At 45.2% G+C, this 23724-nt stretch overlaps 1 protein-coding gene across 1 annotated transcript; it reads right to left on the minus strand.

The window, feature by feature from the left end:
• Nucleotides 1–434: 434 nt before the first annotated feature.
• On the minus strand, nt 435–22147 carry LOC128747501 (transmembrane channel-like protein 3). The gene is made up of 22 exons (XM_053845428.1): nt 22023–22147; nt 19486–19632; nt 16798–16873; nt 14933–15014; nt 14515–14621; nt 12111–12209; nt 11807–11949; nt 10026–10173; nt 9911–9954; nt 8348–8495; nt 7768–7877; nt 7619–7697; nt 7216–7449; nt 6053–6181; nt 5761–5828; nt 5124–5252; nt 3025–3135; nt 2806–2931; nt 2636–2714; nt 2511–2553; nt 1530–1803; nt 435–1463 (listed from the first exon to the last, which is right to left on the minus strand). The coding sequence occupies exons 1-22, from the start codon at nt 22133–22135 to the stop codon at nt 572–574; spliced, it is 3381 nt and encodes a 1126-aa protein (XP_053701403.1). The 5' UTR covers nt 22136–22147; the 3' UTR covers nt 435–571.
• Nucleotides 22148–23724: the final 1577 nt, after the last annotated feature.

Below are 23724 nucleotides of genomic sequence, written 5' to 3' on the forward strand. Positions count from 1 at the left end.
CGCAGCCTACAAATATATATAGATATTATATTGAAATTAGATTGAATATATATATATATATATATATATATATATATATATATATATATATATATATATATATATATATATATTTGTATACTATTCTATACTTTTCTATATTAAAATTAAGACTGTGATATTATAGTTTTGTTATCAGTAAAAAAATTTCTCATGTAAAAATTATGATTTGTCCCGGCACTGCAAGTTAAAATGCTGCCATGTTCTACTCCCTTGAGTGACATCACAGACAGCAGATGACGTCACTCAAACACTTGCAGGAGCCAAACGTCTCAAGTTCCCACACAATTTCATGTGATTTATGACGTTTATTTATTTTTTTATTTATTTTTTTTACATACGTTATGCGTCCTCAAAAAGGGCGTCAACAAGTTCTGCCGATGATGTCAGTCATAACTCGACCAATAACTAAATTGATCTCTGTAATTTTAATGACATCAAGTTTAAGTTAGTCAAACTTGTCTTTCATCAGATGAGGGTGTTGGGAATATAATGTCTTCTAAACATCGTCGGCGGGTTGAACCCGTGTGTGTCATACGTTGGAACAGACCAAATCTCTTGACTCCTTCAAGTCAAAAGTCGTCACCGATTTCTTCTTGACCATGATTTGTCGGGACTCGGGGTTGAGATGTCGCTCCTTGTTGTGGATGACTTGGATGTACTGGTCCGTGCTGCTGTTCTGCTGGTCGCTGCTGGAGGCCAGAGAGGCGGAGTCAGACTCTGTCAGCGGCGGCTCCATCTTCTGTCTGGACTTGGACCTCACACAGGACTCGGAGTGTTTGCTTCGAACCGGCTGGTTCTGGCCGGGTCTTGCTGAGGAGTGGAAGAGGCGTCGGGTTCGTGGACCGTGTGGCTCCGCCTGCAACCTCGGGTTCAGCTCTTCAGCTTCCTCCTGGCCGTGGGCTCCATATTGCGCTCTGGCTTGGCTTCTGTCCGTGACTGGCGGCAGGTGACTTTCACGCTCTCCGATGTAGAAGTGTGCTGGCTGGTGCAGGTCGGAGAGGGAATGCGGCCGGTGGGTGTTTCTGAGGGCCAAGCGTGTCTGACGGCCGGTTCCCTCCCCACTCAGGTGCTCCTGGGAGAGGTTTTCTCTGTAGAGGTGCGGCGCGCGGGCAGCGTAGCGCTTCACGCTGCAGGGGTACAGCTCCACGATCTGGGCGGGTTCCTCCATCAGATAGTGGCGGGGGATCCGCGTGGCAGAGCGCAGCAGCTTCCTCCTGGGCTCCTGCTCATTGAGAATAACGTAGCGGGTGGCGTGACCTCGACGACCTCTGTAGCCCTGCGCCACATTTTCAGCTGCGTGTAGGGGGCGCGGGGTCCTCCTGTAGAGGGGGTCCGAGTGTACGGCTGAGGGGGTGAAGGCCAGGTGGTGGTAGGACCTGGACCTGCTGGAGCCACTGGCTCCTCCCAGAAACACTGGTGGTCTGTGTGGAATAAACACTCAGAGACATGATGGCGTTGGATGTTGTGGGATGGAGATGTGTGCTCACCTGCTGGGGATCTGCTCTAGCCTTTGTTTGGGCAGGAGGGACCTGATGGGACTTCTGGAAGGACCAGCCACGCCACACCGGTTCAGCTCGGCCTGGGATGCTGACTGGGAGATGGTGTGAATGCTGTTGGTGCGCGGCCCTGGAGACTGGAAGTTGGCCACGCTGCCGTTTCTCTGTGGAGAGGGGGAGTTGAAGGACACCTCCTGACTGGTGATGTCACTCTCCTGCTGCTCTGAATTCTGGTTCACATCCGACTCCGGACCCTGCAGACGGGCTGAGGGTGTGAGCGGGAAAAATGGGAAGCGTGAGAAAACTCAAGGAAACAACTATTCACGCCTGCTTTATTCATGGATGAAGTTTGTTTTTCCTTTTCTAGAAATAGCTATTCATATTCATATTTAACGATAAAAGAAACTGAACATAAAATTCAAAGTGAATGCATTTTGTACTTTATTTTTTAATTTAGCTTTTTTTACCCTATAATATACTTGTGTTTTTATTATTATTTTTATATTATCAGAATAATGATTACAATCAACAATGTATTTTATTTAATTTACCGGCCCAAGGCCGTGACTATGACGGAGTAGGCCAGCAGATGTCAGTGTTTGCGAAAACTGTTGTTGTATCCCGTGAGGATGGATGGATGGATGGACACTTGGATAGATAGATTAATTTCATTTGAAGCGACAGTAACAACATTTATTCCTTTGAATAAATAAAGAAATAATATATATGTATTATATTATATATATATATATATATATAGACAGAGAGAGAGAGACAGAGAGAGAGAGACAGAGACAGAGATTTTTTCATTTTCTTTTTCCTCAGCTCAGACACTGACTATGTTGACAGACTCAACAGAATTAAATGTTATTGTGGCTATGGCTGACTGAGTTCTAGTGGCGTCTGTCCCTAACCTTACAGTACTTGACACTGTTCTGCAGCGTATTTGTGAAGTGCGTCATCATACAGTACCTGCAGCCAACTGGAAGACCTTCTTCTTATCTTCAGTGCGCTCCTGCAGGGGAAGCCAAAGACACACATGGCCTCAGCGTCCAGTCAACTACGGTGACTACACAGGTACGTTGGCGGTCACTCACTGTCTGGAGCTGCATCCTCAGCTGGTTGTTTGTGAATTTCAGGGATCTTGCGATGGCCTGGAGGTAGTAGATCAGCATGCTGAGAGGAGGAGACAAATGTGGACAGACGAACATGACGCCCTGGATTCATGTGCATCTGTGTGTGAGGTACTAGTGTGTGTGTGTCTTACAAGAGCAGCAGGAGGGCCGGCAGCACCACAACAGGACTTGTGATGTAACTCATGACCTTACTAAACCAGAGGGGGAAGTCTGCGGCCACCGTCTCAGAGATGATGTCATAGATCTTCTCCTGACCACTGCAAGACACGTGGAGCCACATTTTTAATTCCAGGTCTGGAGCTGCTGCAGCATTATAGATGTGGGGGTCCGGAAAGGTGCGGGTGCCACACCTGAATGGCCCACAGTGCTGGGAGGGTCTGTAGCGGACGATGGCGAAGATGGTGGGCAGCATGCACAGGAACAGCATGAAGAGCAACATGGCCAGATAGAAATTATTGGATCTGCACCGGAGGAGATATAAGAGGAGGAAAAGCAAACAGAGCAAGACATATCAATTGATCATTTCATGAATTACAAACACTTGTTGTTTTTTTCACCCAACATTTTGGTCCCACATTTATCATTATATTTAAAAATATAAACCAATTCAAATACCATGGACAGTAGTGAGCGTTTCACCACCTCACATGAGGGGAGGCTCTAGATTCAGGACACTGTCCAAGTGTCAGCATCTCCTCCTTGTTCCGTTGTCAACGTTACCTTTGAACTGCATTGAAATCCGTTCTTCGATTTATGTCATTCCATTTGGCTGAGTCTGTGCTCACCAACCATGTAACTGGATGCGTTCACTGCTAACCTCTATCACAGTCTCCTCTGGAGAGTTTATGAAGAGAAATGGAGAATGACGAGTACATTTATATGTGTGAGTGTGTACTTGAATAGATGTCCTTGTGGGAACTCATTCTTGGAAACACACCTACATGTGGGGACATTTTTGTGGGGGACAAGCCTCAGTTTTTAAGGATGAAAACGTCAACATTAGGGGGTCAATATAAGTGGGTTTCAGTTTGGTTCAGAGTCCTGGTTAAGGTGAGCCATGTCTTTTAGGTTGAGTGTGAGAGGTCCCCACAAGGATAGAGAGTTTGCAGTGAAGTGTCTTCTCATGTGCGATGAGTGTGTGCTCCAGCAGGTCTGAAAGTGACTGATAATGACTCAGGAAGGCAATAACTGTTTCTCTCCATAAATCTGTGAGAGCTCAGAGCAGGAATGGAGCGGCTCTCACGCGAGCGCCTGCCGCTCTCCTCTGAGTTCAAGCTTTCATGTAAGTCACGACAGCGGCTCTCCACCATCACACTGTCGGCAGCCGTCGCATCAGACGTCGTCCTCTTGGTGGGCCGACAAATAACCACTACACTGAGGTTGCTGAGGAGCCTCATCGCCTGCATCAGAGCCCTAGGATTTAACACGCCTTTGTTCATGACTGGTTCAATATAATGTGCCTCCAACCACATGCAATGCTCAACAGAGATACTTTGAAAAAGTCATTCCACTACTGATTACTCCTTCAAAAAGTAACGAGTAAAGAGTTACTTTACTGATTACTTGAATTCAAAAGTAACTAAGTTACACGCGGGCGAAAACAGCGCATTTTGAGCGCTTTTATTTCTGACTTTCGAGAGAAAATGCAACATCAGTACGTCACATCAGCACCGTTTCTTCCTGCACCAAAGAAAAAAAATTATCTATAAAAGTAAAAAAATGTGAAAAAGTGTTTTTTTTGCGTCCGCACTTTCGACACGTTTGCGAGGCTACTTTATTTCACTGGCTTTAACCTATGATTTCTGCAGGGTTAATACTGTCATCTGTAGCAGACACTAATTCAAAGTAGTGGCTGTGTTTTCGCTTCCAGACAACGGCAACAATAGTAACGCACGGTGACTTAGATAAGTAACTTTAACTGAATTACTTTGTGTGAAATGGTAACACGTTAGATTACTGTTACTCAAAAAGGTTGTGATATAAGGGCAAAAAAGACGCATTGAAATAGACAAGAAACGCAAATGTCATAAAGGAAAGTCAGTTTAAAAGGCACCAATAATGCATTTTTTTCAGTTAAAGTGCACAAATATTGCAGATGAAACAGCAGAGCAACAGCGACTACAAAAATGGCTGAAGCGTTCTCTTTGGTGAAAAAGAAAATATTCTAGCAAACCAACTCATGTGATGAGTGAACAGTTCTCAGGTCGATGAGGCATCGTGAAACAGTATCACCAGGTCAACAAAACATTTTTCCAGAGGCCACTAGATGGCGCTCTTGGTTTTGACATGATGCAAGGTTTCACTGAATGAGTTGTTCAAGTCCAAACATTTCACAGCAGACAGCGCCATCTGGTGGCCTCTGAAAATCAGGACACCGTTTCATGAAGCCTCATCCACCCTTCAGTACTGTGTCATGAAGCCTCATCTGCCCATCACTGGTGTGTCATACCTGGATGCTCGGAACACCTGCTGGTGAGGAACATTGCAGGTGAGAACGGCCCAGCTCCTCAGGTACATCAGCCCAATCAGCTTCAGCACATTAAAGGCAGGCAGACATGGGGAGAAAAAGGCCCCCATCCTGCAGGACAGGCAGACGGGTCAGCACACACGCACTCAAGCGGGGATGACACTCAGCAAGCAGTGGAGCGGTCAGAGGGCGACGGGTCTGGAGGTCAGGAGCCGGGACTGTGACTTACATCTTCCGTTATTCTCACAGAGCAACTGTTAGAAACCTGAGCTCCATCTCCTCCAGTTGTGAAGATGCATATTATACAGCAAGATCATGCTGCTTTTTACTTCACTTCTACAATGACCTGTGGGCTGGTAACACAATGGAAGCATTTCAACTTTTTTTGTCTCTTGCTAAACACTTGAATAAATTGTCAATGTCCACACAAGACTGCCTCCCTAACCTATCATCATCACCCTCCCGAGTCAAGCCTCTTCATCAATCTCATTACTGGAGTCCACCTCCAACGTTCCGGACTCCCACACGTGTCCTTTGTTTTTTAAGAGCAAAACACCTGGTCATTTTGTCTCTTTGTTGCAACATACCACACACTTTAGGATCCTTGAGTTGAACTCACCAGATCATCCCTTGGTTGTAAATCAGGTGCAAGACGTTCTCTGCTATTTTGAACTCTCCATACTCAGGCTAGGAGAGACAACAGTTTGGTCAGTGACTTTCCACACAGTGACATGCAGATTCAGATACAGAGAGGCAAAACATTTGGAGTGAAACTGCAGATCCAACCATTCATCACACCATTACAGCAGGCAGAAAATAAACCCAGAGAGGTGCTCCCTGCCTGGGTTTTCTTCTGTGACACCGTGCTGAAGGCTTGGGGAACCTGTGACCCACAGAAGACCACCACTCACAAACTTGCTCTCCAGGTCCCAGCAGCAGCAGTCGCTCAGGTAGCGGACCACCAAGCCTCGGATGAAGTCGATCAGCAAGATGCTTGCTACTGTGAAGATCATGTCGATGATGGACAGCTTCAGCATCTCCTGCAAGAGGAACGAGCTCAGCTCATTGATCCCTACCTGATGACCTTATGATCTTTGCTATTGTTCAGACTTAGAGCCAGAGTTATGAGGACCTGGTTTTCAGTCACCAACATTTGGAGGAACTAATTTAGCAGAATATTTTAAGTTAATAGAACAAGAGTTAATAGAAAGTTTTGGTTCATCATGGGATAAAATAACAAGAACTCAAAACTGAATCGATGCCATAATAATACATTATCAGAGCACAGATCATCATGTCATTATAAGTTTAACAAAAACTACTGGTAAATTTTCCAAGTTATGAGGAACAATTTCAGTGAGTTACGTTGATATCATTGAGATACAACACCATAAAGTAGCTCACATTTTTGCCTGATTGTTTTTTTAAAAGGTTTCATGATAGATTTGGTGCAAAAAAGTGAAAGATTTTTTGTGATTGTTTACTGTTGCCATGACAATGTGTATTTTTGTGGTAAAAAAAAAGCAGTTATTTTATAAAAAAAACAGGGTCTTTTCTCATCCCTGACTGAATTTATTTTTAAACCATGATCTGGAAGGATTTTCGTCACGCAACGTGAACTGGAATCATCAACTCCTCACATCTGTTATTGACATTAAAGCGCTCAAAATGTGTCCCAAGTTCCGACACCACAGCTGGTCTCAGCTGCTGCTTCTCGTCTCCGCTCCTCCAGGAGATCAGCTCTGTGGGCGGAGCTACGGATGCGTGGGTGAAAACAGCGTGTTTTGAGCGCTTTAAGGTCAATAAAACACCTGTGATGTCATGGGTTTGATGTGACCAGGCTCAATATTTTGAAGCATGAGGCTCATTAGCCTGGAAACATCCAGATATTAGCCACGTCACTGAATAAGTTCAGACCGCAAGGAAAAAGTAGGTGTGTAAAATCCAGAAATTATGGTTCAAAGGCGTTTAACAAGCGAAAGCCACTGGCTCACAACACTGCCCTCTACAGGTGAAAACAAGCATGTCACATGGTGCAGAAGCGTTCACTGTCTTTCATGACTGTTATCCGCACCTGTCCGACGTAGGTCTCCCAGCACTGGTCCTGCTGCGAGCGAATGTTCTCAAACAGCCCGGTGTGGTTGGACACGGACACTGTCATGGTCCTGCTGCCGACCTCCGACACAGTGGGGGCGACACTGCTGTTGTGATGAGGGACAGGCAGGTCGGAGCCCACCGTGAACGGGACCTGGGAGACGGTGGCCATGGGTGCCGTGGACCCGGTCCAGTTACCGTGACTTGGTGGAATCTGAAACAAAGAATATCAAAAAATAGAGAGCAATGAACTGGATGATAATTCCATCATAATAAAGCTTTATTACATGGCACTGTTCATAAGGGATCGTGTTTAAATGACCATCACCGGAGGGACAGTGACTGACCCCAGTCTGGTCGCTGCCCCGCAGCATCGTACTCACAGGAGAACTCATGCTGTTGACTTTGTCCAGCAGAGCGATGATGAGGCTGTACAGGTTCCCCAGGTATAAGACCAGAACTCTGAGGAAGGAGGCGCACAGTTCACCGTGGGATTTGCCTGTTTGATGTCTTCATATATAAGTGGGAGTACCTGGCCAGCTGGAACCTCAGGGAGGTCCGGGGGTGATACATCTCCAGCTGAGCCACCAGCTCAAAGGCAGAGGGCGCTATCATTGTGATTAGAGAGACCACCACGCTCACCTGGAATAAACACACACACGTTTGTATTGCTCCCCCTGTGGGGACATTGTGAGGTTTCTCATTGCCATAACCCTTTCCCCAGCCTCTCCCCCTAAACCTAACCACCCAACACACATGGCTCACCTGAACCAGGACTCTGAACTGAACTGAAACTCATTTATAATGACCCAGTTATTTTGAAGTCTTCATCCTCAAATTGAGGCTTGGACCAGTGGGGACCGGCAAAAGGTCCCCACGAAGACATAAGGTCCCCACGAGGCAGTATAAACAAACAATCAAACACACACACACTCACATAACAACGACATACTTCATCTCAGTCCTCACGATCCTGACCAACACAAGTGTCCCTGACAGTGACTCTCCCCTGGGACCAGTGTCTCCACCTTCACTGATCTCCTGAAAGTGCTCCGTATGGTGGACAAATCGAATCAGATGAAAGGACGGACGAGGAAGGTCTGCTCCTCTACCTCGTTTTTCTCCCACAGCGTCAGCTCCGGCTTCTCCTGCTCCAGTTTCTGCGAGCGCTCCACCACAAAGTAGATGATGTAGATGCTGCCGGCCAGCGACAGCAGCACCAGGATGTTGGCTAAGATCCGGAGACTTATCAGCACCGCGCTGAGGACACACAAACAAGCCAAGGATGTTGAGATACATCCGCAGAATTCATGAAGCCGGTGTTAGTTTGAGCTCCAGCTGTGGCTAACGTGACAGTTTAAACCAAAGCTCTGCTGTTAAGTCTCATTTGAGTGGACTCTTTATTGATAATAGAACCAGGACGGATGATGAAACTGTGGGAGGAGAACATCAGCCAAGAGACAGGTGGGATGATGTGTCAGAGACAGCAGGTCTGGAGAGCAGCTGCAGTAGAAACAGATGGTAACTCGTGACTGCGCTTACATGCAGGGCGTAGCCCGACTAAGGCAACAGCTCGAGTTAGAGTCTGATTGTGTCACGGTCTCCTGGTTTACATGCAGTGGAGGGACAATAGAACTATGAGTAGTTCACCTCCGTGACAAGGGGTGGCGCTGTGAGCTCTTCTGGTTCCTATGACCGTAGAGGCAGAGCAATGGAAGCTGACAGGTAGCGAGGAGCCGTTTCAGAATGGTATATTAGACTGGTGATGAACTAGTTTCACTACAGAGAACCAGAATCAGCGCTTTGGTGCGATGGATCAATGGCGTCATGGAGCTGTCATTGTCCTCAACAAGCTTCCTTGAATAAACATACAGAGAATGGAGTGAGCTTTGTCTATCTTTGCAACCATGCTAACGGTCGCTAACATGGAGCTGATGTCTTCACCTTTACAAGTCACGTCCTCTAATCTTCTTGTGCGAACTAAAGATCAAAACGCCTCATGGCTGAAGACAAATCTCCACATCTGCAGATCAGTGTTGTCATGAGTGACAGGTTCGTCTTATATTCGCCGCAACATTGACAAAGAATGAGGACATCACACACACAGTTACACTTCCCGAAGGTAATGTAATGTTACTGGACTGTCTTCACATCTGAGGAGCAGTTTGTTTACTTCAAATTCCACTCCAGTAGTCGGACTAAGCTGTTTACAAGCATTTTAAAAGTCCAAACTTAGCCGCACTAACTCAATAATTCGGGTTTCTGAGCTGTCATGTGACGCACAATTACACTACTTGTTGTTGTTATCTCAAGGCTACAGATCTTTTTAATTTCATGTAAAATTTCTGTCTGTCTGATCCATTTATATTATTTTATTTGTTTATTTGTCACCACATGCTGCTCATATTTTCTAACTGCAGACACACATTTTAGTTTGTAGCATTTTCTTTTTTTTTTTTTTCTCAAGGCAGTGTCACAAAGTCATGTAAATCTAATTTTAAATCTGAAAGAAAGACGTTTTGTGTTGGAAATGTTGAGGAGAAAGAGCGGTGGATGTATTTAAGAACAAGGGAACTGATCAAAACTGCAGCAACTGCATGTCGTGCTGAGCGACACGATGAGGATGAGGAGGTGATGCAGAGGCCAGGCTGAGAGGAGAGGTCACCAAGACTCACAGGCTTGTGTCCTTCTTCTTCTCCTGCTCCTCAACGATGGCTTCCTGCGGCCAGAAACGTTTCACAAATGCATGAAAAATGGTAATAATAATAATGAGAGTGTTGTGAGTCTGACCCTGATGTTGTTGACAATGGCGGCTCCTTTACTTTCAGCAGCCTCTGGGTTTCCGATCAGGTAGTCCCATGCACAGAATATCCTCCAGCAGAAGGTGAAGTTCTCATCGGAGGCGCTCGCCAAGCTCAGGCGGGAATTCTTGGCCATCCTGCAGAGAAGGGAACTTCTGAAAGAACTCTTGCCTCCAGTGTGTGTCAGACATTGTGAGCCACTCTGTAGAAGCACATATCCATGGACAGAAGACACAGAAGAAAATATTCCTGCATTATTAGATTGAGATTGCCTTTGATCTTCCCACAATGGGGAAATGTGACTCTCTGGGAACAGCGAGAGCATCTCCATCACTCGTCCATCCACTGAGCTGTGGGTGGATTGTAAGAATTGAGCGATTGGCTGTATCACATTTCCCCGATACTCAACTCTTAACCTTTTCCCCCCCAATTAATTGAAGTATAGTTTCGCCTTCACCTTAGATTAAGGAATAAATACACTTCTTATTCACATACGTATTAATCTGTAATAGGTGAATAATCATTATGACGTACCAATGAGCATCTTGTTACTACATTTCACCCAGGAATGGTCATCGGAAGTTCAACAAAACAAAAGAGTAAATAAGCATGTAAATATCTTATTACCAGCTAAATGTGAAGTGTTAGCATAATTTGTTGTACAAAACTTCTGGAGTTTTGCATTCCGCCCGGAACACTTCCATGTTCAGGCAAACACAATGCTTCATTGAGTGACATTACAGACGGAAGATAACGTCACGCCAGGTCGTGTTGGAGTCAAGGTCTGAAGCAAGTTCCCACACCATTTTGTAGAGGTTTGTAATTTTCAGTTGCTAGAAAGGTCTGTTCAACTTAACCTTAACTAAACCTAACCTGTCATTACATAGAAGCAACTTTATTTTTCTCAACTCTAACTCAAAATTAAGACAGTTTTAATCCAAACGTCTGGATGTTTGCCATGTTTGAAATTAAAGGAGTGAATTAGGTCTCAAATGGAGTCCATCTTCTGACGCCTGCGGTGGGAAAATGTCTGTTTCTTGTCAGTGACGTGTGTCTGACATCATGGGTTCTTCAACTTTTTGATCTTGGGGCCCATCTATTCCAGAACAAATGGGTCCGCAAAGATATTTGTTATGGAAAAGTCCAACCAGCAGCAGAAGCAGGTGCAAGTCATGTTCTTCAAATGTACCAAAGAAAAGAAGAAGGAAAAATACATACCCTTGATGCAAACGCTCTAAAAAAATGGAAAAACTGCACATCATGAATAAAGTTCTGAATAAAATAAATACAATAAATTAACATCTCCGTATCATAAAATGTTTTCTATTTCATGGATAAACTCTAAAGAAGATAAGTAAAAAAAAAAGAAAAAAAAAAACTGCTCCAACAGGTGAACAGGTTTTACTGTTGGGGGCGCCATCACTTTCTTTATCATTTTTTCTTTTCAAGAACTTCTCCATAGTTGGTAACTATCACAGATTTGCAGCAGGAAATGACATGTCACTGTACCAATATCAGTACCGTCACTTAGGAGTAAAGCCACATTAGGGGCCTCTCTGATGTTCTTTGAGTCTATTCAAATGCCAGTGCATCAACATGCAACGCTGAAGTCTTTTGGTTCAGTATAGGACGCTGAAGTCCACTTTCCCAGCGTCATATGGGAGCATGGGAGTGATGATGGGTTGTTCCGGTTCGGTAGTACGGTTAGACTTTTGTACCCACTCAGTCAGACTCATCGAATACATGTAAACGGCAAGAATGTGAAGTTACTTTCTCAAGAGGATGATGAAACTGTAGGCGAAGACAGCCATTCCCACCAGGAAGTAAGCGAGCGGCAGGCGGTAGCCGGCGCTGCCAATCTTCCTCACTCTGCCATAGTAGCCATAGAAGAGCACGGAGTATTGCAGGTAGCCCTGTGAAGGCAAGTGATGTTTGACACCAGAATTAGTGTGATTCACAACCTCGGGTGTTGCAGAAGAGGTGAAAGCATTGGAGCGTGAAGGGACTATAAAGTCCACTGGGTTACACTGACACTGGCCTCTGCGTTGCTACTGCAGGGACGGTGCTCACTCACCCCCAGAGACCAAATGGTGTCCAGGTCCTGGGCAGACGCCAGCTGCTCTTTGGGAATGGTTTTGCTTCTGGTGGTTCCGAACGGAGCTCCGGCCAGTAGCTGGTACACACATACAAAGACACATTTGAGTTGCCTTGGAATCCATTGCTGTACTAAGACATGGATCTTCAACTTTGAGTGTTTCTCAAGCCTTTATTTGTTACTTTGGAATCATTCACCTCTGTGTCCAGGTTTTCTCAACTATAGAAATAGATACTAAAGTTTGGAAACTCTGCAGCCAGATGGTCTCATGGAGAGGAGAGACAGAGTTGGAAGGAGAACGTTGGAATGGAAGTCGCAGGTTAAAGGAGAAGAGGAAGGCTGCGCTACTGCTGAGGTTCACGGATGTGCAAAGTTTGAAAGGTGATCAAGTTGCTGCAAGAAGCCACTTTTCTGTGGCGACCGCTGATGGGAAATGGCAGAAGAAGGAGGATGACTTGTAAATGTGTTAAAGTGGGAGACGTGTTTTTGAATGGGCTCTGTATAAAGCTATAAAGCTAGCTGCGCCGAGTCAGGGTAACTGACAGAGGTGTGGACCCTAGTGATGGATAACTGATGGAGTCGGTTCCTTCCTCTGTCCTTTCTATTCACTCTTTATTGAAGGCTCCCTAAAGCTCTTTATTATTTAATCAATGTCTGTGAGTTCCACACCTTGTGGTTTATGCCCTTATTAGAGTACTTAAGAAAGGCACCTCCCCTGATACCCACATGAGCAGGGGGGACTGTGGGAAGCTCAGGAGTTTATCAGCACAATATGGGTTATGATTGAATGAATGTTTATCTCAATTCTCAGATACATTACTTGTATAGTTCTCTGTATTTGCAAGACAGTGAACGCTCAGCATCAGCTGTTCTCAAGCTTGACTCACCCCTGAGAGTCCAAGATATTTAAGTAAGGAGCTGGACAAGCGGCCAGGTAGCTTTCGTGCTGCCCAGCGGGTTATGGGCCAAGGGTTTCTACGTGTTTTTCATGTGTAATGGAACCAGGTACCACCACCAATGGTGACCAGGCAAGGATGTCTGCTGGTCAGTTACAAGCTAGAAAACAGCTGCCTAAAAATGTGTGCTTGAAAACTGAGCTATTACAAGAAACAATGATGTTTAAGACCATAAAGATTACCGTATTTTCCGGACTATAAGCCGCAGCTTTTTTCTCGCGGTCTGACCCCTGCGGCTTATAAAACGATGCGGCTAATATATTGATTTTTACAGGGATATTCCAATCAATCGGCCACCGATTATGAAAGGCTGAACTCGTGATCTGTGAATGCCGACCACTGCCTGTCATTGACGGTCACAAAATCCGATGACATGTGACAGCAACCGTTCTGATGAGGCACCGCCCGCGGTTTGTGATGCGTCCGCTCCTCCCTGCCGACTCGCCACTCGCTTGGCAACGGCGTGTCTAATGCAAAAGCTTTTTTCAGTCTGCCATGTCAAGTTTGCATCCTGCAGCACATGCACGTTAAAAGGCGTCAACGCCATGAATTCAATACGATATTTAAAACACCAGCACTTGACGGAGCACAGAGAGTTTTCTGGTGATCATGAAAATGAAACTGCAGGAACCAGCGGTCACTCGCGACACTCGCCGGTCTGAGCGTGACGTTCAGAACGCGAAGCATATTGCCCAAGAAATAATCATTAATTTCACCGCGCCAGATGAGCAGCCTTTCTCAGGTGTCGTTTTAAGACGGAATCAACCACGGCCGAATCCGCTGCAGTCTTCTGTGTGTCAGATGCAGCGTTCGCGGTCCACCACCTGAATCTGAAACGTTTGCAACCGTCCAGAGTGAGAACTTTCATGAAAGAGGTTGAAGACAGCTTCTTCAGCTGAGTGCTCTCCCTGTCTCTCGGAGCATCCCCAGTTTATACAGTCTAATGCGCATAATCTTTGCTGGCAAATATATTGAGCCTCGTCACATCAAACCAATGACATCACAGGCGTTTTATTTACCTTTAAAGCGCTCAAATTGCGCTGTTTTCGCCCGTGTGACTGCAGCTCTGCTAACACAGACGATCTACTGGAGGGTGAAAACAGCGCTTTCTGAACATTTTAAATGTAAATAAGATGTGAGGAGTTCATGACTGGAGTTCAGAACATTGGCAAGATTGTTTCATGAGTCAGTCTCGACACTGGACCCCGTTTTCAAAACTAGTACTAGAGGATCGCCAGAAGTGATCCTCATGCATTTTCTGTGGCGCAGACAGCAACGGTGCACCCGCGGCTTATGTATGAAAAAGATCCATTTTCCTTCTTAAATTTGGTGGGTGTGTGGGTGTGTGTGTGTGTGTGTGTGTGTGTGTGTGTGTGTGTGTGTGTGTGTGTGTGTGTGTGTGTGTGTGTGTGTGTGTGTGTTCTGACCTCTGGAAGAACGATGAAGGCTCCAGTCATGATGGTGAGAACAATGTTAATCCCAAACAACCAGCGGAGGAAGATGAAGTAGGATGCCACTCCAGACCCAAAGTGACCTCATGGAGAGAAAAGTATCAGGAAGACCCGAAACACCTGAATATTTGTCAACAATAGAAAACTTGGACTGATCATGGGCGTCTGGACCAACATCAAAGGACACTGATACGACAAGGCTGGTGTGGTCACTTCTGTTCGAAGGTAAGGAAGCATCTGTTTAAAGAGCAGATGCTGCAGTTTTGAGCGCCCCCTGTAGGCCGTAGTATAGTTCGCACACTGCTGGAAGTGTGTGTTACATTAAAGCTGCACCATAACCACCGCCGCTTTACCTGTTCACATCATTACTTCTTCAGTGTGGAACAGAACTCACTCTCAATTTTCTTGATCCTCACTTCCCAGGGAATGAAGATGACCATGATGTTGTACAGCAGCCGCGACACTTTCTTCAGCAGCTGCAGAGGAGAATTGCACCTTTGAGTCCGTGTAGCGCTCGGACAACACAAAGCATTTGTGTTCTGCCTCTCAGACGCTCCTTTTTTTCATTTAGGAGCGGCACACATCAGTCACATGACTCCTACTGATGCTGTACCAGTCATGTGACGATGGAGCGAATAGAATTTCTAATTCATAATACATGCTGATCGTGAAAAGTCAATTTATTCTAATGAGGCCTGAGCAGCCAACATTGTAATTAAACTGAGCCTCACATCGGGACATAAATCTGTGTGTGTGTGTGTGTGCGTGTGTGGCGGACACATAAAACAGACAAAGATCTTGAGTGGACAGAAGAAGCCGCAGCTTTTGTTAAAGCCCAAACTCAGCTGCCTCCACACAGAGAAGCCAGCATGCTTTATGGTTCTGGCTCAGATCTTCAGATCAGGTCACCGCAGTGCAACGGAAGCAGCTCGGCTCAGCAGACACGCGCGCTACAGTAACTTCTCTACCATGGTTCGCTCTGTTGTTGCTGTCACTGAAGATGTGGTACTTTAACTGGAGGTATTTGTGCATTTGTCCTGAGTAATATTAAAGCAAAAACAAAAACACACTTTATAGAATCACGCCCCTCTTCTCTGAGAATCCGAATGTAAGATCAGGTACCAGGTTTTGGTAAAGCTGAGAATCCACCGGTGTGGGACCCCCACACTCCAGTACTACAGGATATAAGAGCCATTTTGAAACAACGTAAACTGCTTTTATCCATTTAGAGAAACAGGACATTTCCTCCTCAGAGAATGGCATGAAGAAGGAACACGGCAGCAGTAATCTGTGGATCAGTTCAGTACAGAACAGGTACTTTTTACAATGGTGTGTAGTAGTGATGGGCAGGGTGGATGAAACGGTGTCCTCATTTTTAGAGGCCACAAGATGGCGCTCTTGGTTTAGAAATGATGTGAGGTTTCAGTGAATTAGTCCAAACATTTTACAGCAGACAGCGCCATCTGGTGGTCTCTCAAAATCAGGACACTGTTTCATGAAACCTCATCCACCCATCACTGGCATTTACCTCTTCAAGATCATAGTAGATTTATATTTCAAGTTTAGCTCATTTCAGCAGCATTTTAAAATAATATTTATAATTAAAATTTTTAATCTTGGCCATTTCTGCGCATTGCTGTCCTCCATTTGTTTATTTTATTTATTTAGAATTAAGTATATTTCATTTTTTTTGTTTGATGATGCTATTTTTTCGTTGTTCTTACAGTGTCTTGCTGTTTACTGTTTGCTTTAATGTAATGTTTGTGGCTGTAACAGCCAACATTTCCCCATTGTGGGAAGACTGAAGGCAGTCGAATTTAATTTAATTTAATTAATTTTAATTTAATCTCATGTAAATGGAATTCTCCTCAAGGCAAATGAGAGTGTTTGTCTATTTTTTTTTATCCCACCTACTCTGTTCCAATTGGTCAGGGTCATGTCTAGCTGTGAGTGAGCGAGTTTCGCTTCTCACGCTTTAATACCGGCTTAAAATGAGATGGTGATCCACCACCTGACCTGAAGTGAGAAGGAATTGTTTCATGAAAGTATTTATTTAAGCTCATGTGCAGAGTCTGAATCTGTCATCGTCTTCCCTGAACGGACGTGCATCAGTCATGTAAAACAAAATCACTCTTAAAACAGAGACTTAAGTTGTCTCATTTAAACAAAACTTTAACTGAGAATAACTTATTTAGACAGAGAACATTGTAGACATAAGTCAATCCAGCTGGAAATGCCGGTGGAAGACTGGGCACCTACGTCTGCTCCGGCCGTCTGGTAGCCTCTGGTTCTGGTCAGCCGACCTTCATACTTGAGCACGATTTCCCGGGCGTGTCTGGCAAAACAAGAGCCAAAGAAACACAGTCTCCTTAAAAGTATATACAGTGGTGCCTCGGTTCTCAACCACAGTCCGTTCCAGACGGCCGTTCGACGGCCAAGCGATTTGTTCGAAATCTGAAAAGATTTTTCCCATTACCATTAATGGAAAAAGAAATAATGCGTTCCAAGCCTTAAAATAGTCTTTTGTAGGAGTGAATGTAGAGCGTCTGCTGCAGGTGGCTGTTCCTCTATGTGTGTGGCCGCTGCATGTGGGAGGGGTTGCCGAGTGAGTGAGGTCTCTCCAGAAGTGAAGAGGTGCCCGGTGCGTGTCCAGCTCTGAATGTGCGCTTCTGTGCAGTTTGGCTGTGACAAAGTCATAAACCAAGTCACGCTCTGTCCCAGACTGACCTCATCCCTGTCCCAGCTCCAGCCCACAACAGGACATCAAACCCTGGAGTGAGCACTCCAGCACCTCCCCTGTGACACTCTACCACGGTCCAGTGCGGAGACAGGAAAGGTTTTACACCTCAATATGAAGAAACAAAACAGTCAGTAAATGTAGCTAACGGGACACGTCTGCATACAGAGGCTGCGTTATACACAATAACAAAGCGGCTCGTGAGTCAGGTGGTCGGTCCGTGCACATCATGTTTTTTCCGGCTTTTTTCAGGGGTGTTCGAGTTCTGGGTTTTCGTTCAAAATCTGAAGCAAAAAAATCCCCAAATTTTTGTTCGAATTCTGAGACGTTTGAAAACCGAGGCACCGAAGCATTTTATATAAATAAAAGCAACACCAGACATAATTTATCATTTTCCGTTTGGGAGAAAAACCAGGATTATTAATGACGCATTAATGACGATTAATATGAGTGACGCATGTGCAGCTCAGTAAGCTGACCAGTATCGTTCTTATTTGTTTGACACGTAAGCAGTTAAAATGAGGTATAAACGCTTCTGATCCTGTCAAAGTAAAAGTATGTTGTTTGTGAATGACTGTATGTTTGGTTCAGGTAATGAGTCAGTTAGTTTCCTGAATCTAATATCGAACCGGTCAATAGCACGTGGGCAGCGTGTGTGAGTGAAATGTAAATTGTTTTGATGTACAAATATAACTGTTATTGCTGCTTATTTTTGTTGCTGCAAATGTATTTTGAAAATGTTGAATTATGTTCTCCTTGTGGAAAAAACAGTAAACTAGTGAGCTGTGCAAAACTGACTTGTCCTCATCTGTACGGCTGAAATCTATTGTCGCCGCCTGGACAGACCTAGATCTGAGGCCAGAAACATCAGCGTCTTGTGTTTGACAAGTGTCTTGTAAGGAGAGATTGTGAAAAATGAGAAAAGATACAAGGGCATCCTTCAATTTCTATCAATAAACTGTCCATTTCTGCATGTACTGCTGTTCTGTTGTGTAACTTCATGTTCTCACAGCACTGACTATGAAAACATACGGTTTTGAACAACACAGCCTCCATGAACACGGACTGCCGTTCTGACCCTTGTCAGGTGGCCGAGGCATCAATGGAATGTGGGATCGTGAGGACAAGAATGGAGACGCACCAGCAGAGAGCAGTGATGGGGAAGGAGATGGAAGAGCCTTGAATGTGGTCGATGATGACGCTCATAAAACATTTGCAGTAATCACCAGCGGCTCACATAAAATCTGTTATTCATTAAAACCCACTCAGCACTTCTGAGGAGGGTCTTCATCTTGACAAGCCCCTCCTCCCCACCGCGGCAGACCTTGTGTCTTTGTGGGGAAACCGCAGAGCAAAGGACGTCCCGTCGTCCGTGCCCAGTCCACCTGAACTCAGAGCAGGTGTGTGAGCTTGTCTCCGGTGACGGGCACCTCATTCTATCAGATCAGTCATGGGATCTGATCCTCTAGTGGCCGGCAGATCTGACAGAACTAGTCAGTAGACCAGGTACTGGGGCAGTGCCGACCTCCACCGAGGAAACCCAGTCCATGAGTGTACGACTGCAGGTGACTGGCCCTGGTCTGTGTAAAGAAAAGGTTGTTTCTTTTGTGGGTCTCTGTCTCTTCAAGGACATGAACATCACATGTCATCATCTTGTAGGTTTAGTTTGAGACGTGGCTGATATTAGAAAATGCTAACATTATTTAAAATGACTTATGTGTGACATGAGCATTTAAAAATGGTGTTTGCAGATGATGTTTGGAAGACCACACTGTGCGTTATTTGACCGATTTGCCTTACATCACAGGTTGTACTGGTTTGTGACAGGTAGATGAGGCATCACGAAACAGTGTTGCAGGGTGGATGAAACAGTGTCCTCATATTCAGAGGCCACTAGATGGCGCTCTTGGTTTAGAAATGATAGATTTAGATTTTATTTAACAGCTGAAAATCAGGACCTTGTTTCATGAAACCTCATCAACCCTTCAATACTGTTTCGTGAAACCTCATCTGGCCATCAAACTTTGTCAATCCACATTCTCATGCTATTCCGTCCAGTCGCAGATTTTGTAACCAGTAGTTCATAACCAGTCCATGATACACATTAACCCTTCCCCACGAGTACTACTCCCCTGCTGCTAAACATTCAGCCACAAACCCAAGACATAATCAAAACAACAGTCCCGTAACCGCCGTTTGACAAGTCTTACTTCAGAACTTTCAGCTTGCGTCTCATGGGCCAGGGCCTGGTCCTGATGTTGGCGATAATTTCTTTCTGGTACTGGATGTTCTGGAACATTTCCTCAGGATCATTGCTCTCCACGCGCTCGTCGTCTTTGTCTTCATTGTCAGAGGAGCTGCGCAGACAACGGCGAGACAGTGATGGAGTGTTTAGAAGGTAATGTGTGTGAGCTCAGTTATCCGGGTCATCACTCAGTCAAGGATTGAATCAAGGCAAAGAAAACGTTCGGCCCTCTATCCAGAAGGCTTTGGCAGTCAGCTGTTTTCTTTGACTACTACCCGCCCGGATGCCTTGGTTCAAACCTTTTTGTCTGAGTTCTTGTTTCATGGTGTGAGTCGGGTCAGATGACGTGCACAGGCTCATGGGTACTGGTCTTTTGGTGAGTAGCCTGAGATTGAAGTGAACCCATGCAAGAGTTTGCCAAACTAAAATGGTGTGTGTTCTGTAGGAGCCAGTCATGGAGCCACATTTTTGCAGCTGACAGTTGCTGATGGAGCTCAGAAGGTGGCGCTCTTGATTCAAAAATGGTGTGAGGTTTCAGTGAAATAGCTGTTCAATAACAAAGATTTTAGAGCAGAGACTCATGAAGCCTCACCAGATATTGTTCTTCGCCTCTGTCTATTCCGACTTTCGTCGTAGAGACGTGGTGTGAAAGCCAAAACGTGCGGCCCGATCGTGTGACGCCTGCAATTACCTGTCTGGGACCAAGGTGCCAGCATTCCCAAGAAATTCCAGGATTAGTGGGAAATTTCTCCCATTGAAAATGAATGGGACCAGGACTGGAAGAAGACAAAAAGAGCCCCTAAGAGCCGTTGAATTAGGGGCTAGAGAGTCCGCAAAATGCTCAAAACGCAGCTGCACTCGTCCTCTGTCGCCTTAAAAAAAAAGATCAGAGCCAAGTCCGATCGTTTGCCCACAAATCGGACTCAAAGAAGCAGAGATTTGGCAAAAATTGAAAAGTTAGGGTGAGCAACTAGACTGGTTAGAGTGGAGCAGAGGAGAAAAAAAAGTGGGTTTTGCGTTTCTAAACTGCGATTCTCCCCCCATTTCCCGGTGTCCCAAACTGCTCTTGAAGACTCTCCACCAGCACCAGCACCAGCCCTTTCTGAAAACACTGAATGCCCCATTAACCGTGCGGGACATTAACCATTGATAAATGCGAGCTGTTACGTCTGAATCTACGGGTTTATGTTGTTTTAGCGTGGTGCGATGTTAAGTGTTGGCGTTAAATCATGGTGGCCGTGTGAGAGAGCGAGGCCTGTTTTAAAGGGCATCAGTCACGGGCCATTTCCCCCCCACTCACTGCCCACGGGATGAGGCTCTCATTCATCCTGAGGAGACGCTGTACTTTCTGCCTATGTCGCCTGCTGATGTGTCATTTTCTCTTTCACCTTTAACCGTGTGAGCGTGAAAAAATAAAGATGGAGGAAGGTCTCTGCGTTGGCGAAGGAGATACGGAGGAGTCTGAGGGGAGGAAAGCCTGAGGCTCTCTGCTCCAGCTGCTGCCCACAAGAGCCAAACTGAGCACTGGGGGTCGGATAGATGGATCTCAATTCACTCAACACAACAGTTCTTTCTCGAAATACTCTGTACAACAGGCAGTCGCTGGGTAAAGAACAATTTATCTGCATATGTTGGCCAGTATAGATGACAATCTGTCAACACTGTCTCACCACATGACATCAGATTCAGACAGGGAAATAGTTGTGTAGGCAGCAACCGAGGCGTATGGACAATGGCATCAACAGGAACTGCTCCAACTTAGTGACGATTACATGAAGCATCATGAAACAGTATTGCAGGGTGGATGAAACAGTGCCCTAATTTCCAGAGGCCACTAGCTGGCGCTCTTGGGAATGATGTTAGGTTTCATTGAATTAGTTGAAGTCCAAACATTTTACAGCAGACAGTGCCATCTGGTGGCCTCTGGAAACCATGAGAGTGTTTCATGAAACCTCATCCACCCATCACTAACTCCGACTAAAGATGCACTGAATTGGTTGGGTTCATGAGCAGCAAGGGGATGCAGCCCTGCTAGTCTCTTTTAAACTGGCCTGAGGCACAACATGCAAACCCTTCCTTCAGCCTGGATCACCCCGCGGTGGACATGTCGACTGTCATTGCATGAAAATGAGAAATAAATGTCCTATTTCTCATAATATTGGACATTCATTTTACTTTCTTGTATCATACACAATCATATACATTCTTTTCAGACGAACTTTTATTTGCCGTAGGTTTTGTACAATGTGTTCCTCACGTTTATAAAGAATTTTTAGAAAACATTTTAAATCAGCTCCTACAGAATTTCAGATCTCATATTACTCAGTCCTTACCACATGTTTCTGAATAAAAACACACTCAGTTTTGAATATATATATATATATATATATATATATATATATATATATATATATATATATATATATATATAGAAAGTGGAGGACATCATGTGCTGTTTGGGGCGTGGGAGGGAGGGAGATGAAGTTTAGTGGCGGGACTCACCCCTGCTGGTGATCCTCATATGCGGAGAGGATCCTCCTGGAATTCTTCCTGATGCTCTTGTGCCTCTTGGCTGCAGACCTGCTGCTGACCAGATGCTCAGACGCCAAGCTCATCCTGGCTCTGTGTGGTCACCTTGCTACTCCGGACCCCCACTGAAGACACTTCAGCCCAACATGTGAAACACACTCATCAGGAGGTTTGCTTAACTCTTAAAGGGCCAGTGCACCGCGCTCCTCATGCCCTGTACTGCACTGGAAAATTGTGTTCTTAAAAAAAAAATTGTTCTTAAAAAAAAGACAGCAGGATTTTCAAGTCATTTTAATGTACAACACATGATTATAAAACACTGTTTATTTAGAGAGTTTTATATAATCCTCAAAATGAGGCTTATACTTGTAGGGACCAGCAAAAATGTCCCCACAAAGCAATATGTCCTGACAAGTCGGTGTGTTTCTAAGAATTGGTCCCCACAAGTATCACTAAGCCATGTACACACATACACACACACACACACACGCACACGCACACGCACACGCACACGCACACACACACACACATTTGTATTGCTACCCCTGTGGGGACATTGTAAGGTTTCTCATTGTCATAACCCTTTCCCCAGCCTCTCCACCTAAACCTAACCATCCAACACACATGGATCACCTGAACCAGGACTCTGAACCAGTCTGAAACCCAGTTATAATGACGTTTTGATCCTCAAAAGAGGCTTGGACTTGAGGGGAGCGGCAAAAAATGTCCTACAAGTAGATGTGTTTCCAAGAATGAGTCCCCACAGGGACATCTATACAAGTACACACACACGCACACACACACACAGAGGTTAAGTCCAACCCTCCTGACAAGTCAGAGCACTGTTACTGAAGGTTGAGGCAGCACAACAGGGACAGAAGAAAACAAGGGATGATGGACGAATGAGCCATCACTGATAAACGACTGACTCAGTGGTAGTGGTCATGAAAGTGAATAAAAAATGAAAATGGAGGGGAGATCAGGTACATGAGGGCGAAAAATCAGTAGCACAGAAGTTAGGGCGCTTAAAGAAGGAGGAGTGGATAGAAAGAAGAAGAGGTAAAGAAGGCTGAATGAAAGAAGCAGGAGAGGCAGGGAAGGGCTCGATGTTCACATTTAAGATGAGTTGAAGGTATTCATTTCGGTGAGAGGGTTGTGTGTATGAAGAAAGAGAAGGATGAGAGGGAGGCAATGTCTGAAGAAAAAAGTGGATGTTTCAATGGTTGCCCAGTTGAAAAAAAAGAATGAAGGGACCAGACTTGGATTAACTTGCAGAACTGTGTTCCTTGGCGGAGGAGCTCTGGGACCATAGAAGACAGGCTGTTGTGACCCTTTAGGACCGGCGTCATCTTCGATCAGTCTTGTGTTTGGCTGCCAAAGATCACAAGATAGCAGATCACAGGTGCAGCTGGCTCTCACAGACCGAGGCCTTCAGTCTGGAGAGAAGAGCTTCAGCTCCTCTAAATCTGAGACTACAGACCTCAGTCAAACATGGGTGGGATGTCTCGCCTGGGTTGGTGAGATCCTTCTCCTGGTGGAGGAGCTCAAACATCTGGGAATCGTGTTCACAAGTGAGAGAAAGATGGTTGGGTGCAGCAGTCAAGAGGAATCTACCATGAAGAAAGAGCTGAGCCAAAAGACAACACTCTTTACTAGTCGATCTACGTTCCTACTT

Source organism: Synchiropus splendidus, chromosome 1, assembly GCF_027744825.2.
Source record: "Synchiropus splendidus isolate RoL2022-P1 chromosome 1, RoL_Sspl_1.0, whole genome shotgun sequence".
Taxonomy (NCBI): domain Eukaryota; kingdom Metazoa; phylum Chordata; class Actinopteri; order Syngnathiformes; family Callionymidae; genus Synchiropus; species Synchiropus splendidus.

What these genes read in the sequence shown, in the direction of transcription:
- LOC128747501 (XM_053845428.1), bottom strand. Translation starts at nt 22,135, where the DNA reads ATGAGCTTGGCGTCTGAGCATCTGGTCAGCAGCAGGTCTGCAGCCAAG. An exon ending in CCGGCCCTCCTGCTGCTCTT is followed by an intron (nt 2,715 to 2,805) that starts GTAAGACACACA and finishes TCCTCCTCTCAG; the next exon opens with CATGCTGATCTACTACCTCC. An exon ending in GGTCTTCCAGTTGGCTGCAG is followed by an intron (nt 1,804 to 2,510) that starts GTACTGTATGAT and finishes TCACACCCTCAG; the next exon opens with CCCGTCTGCAGGGTCCGGAG.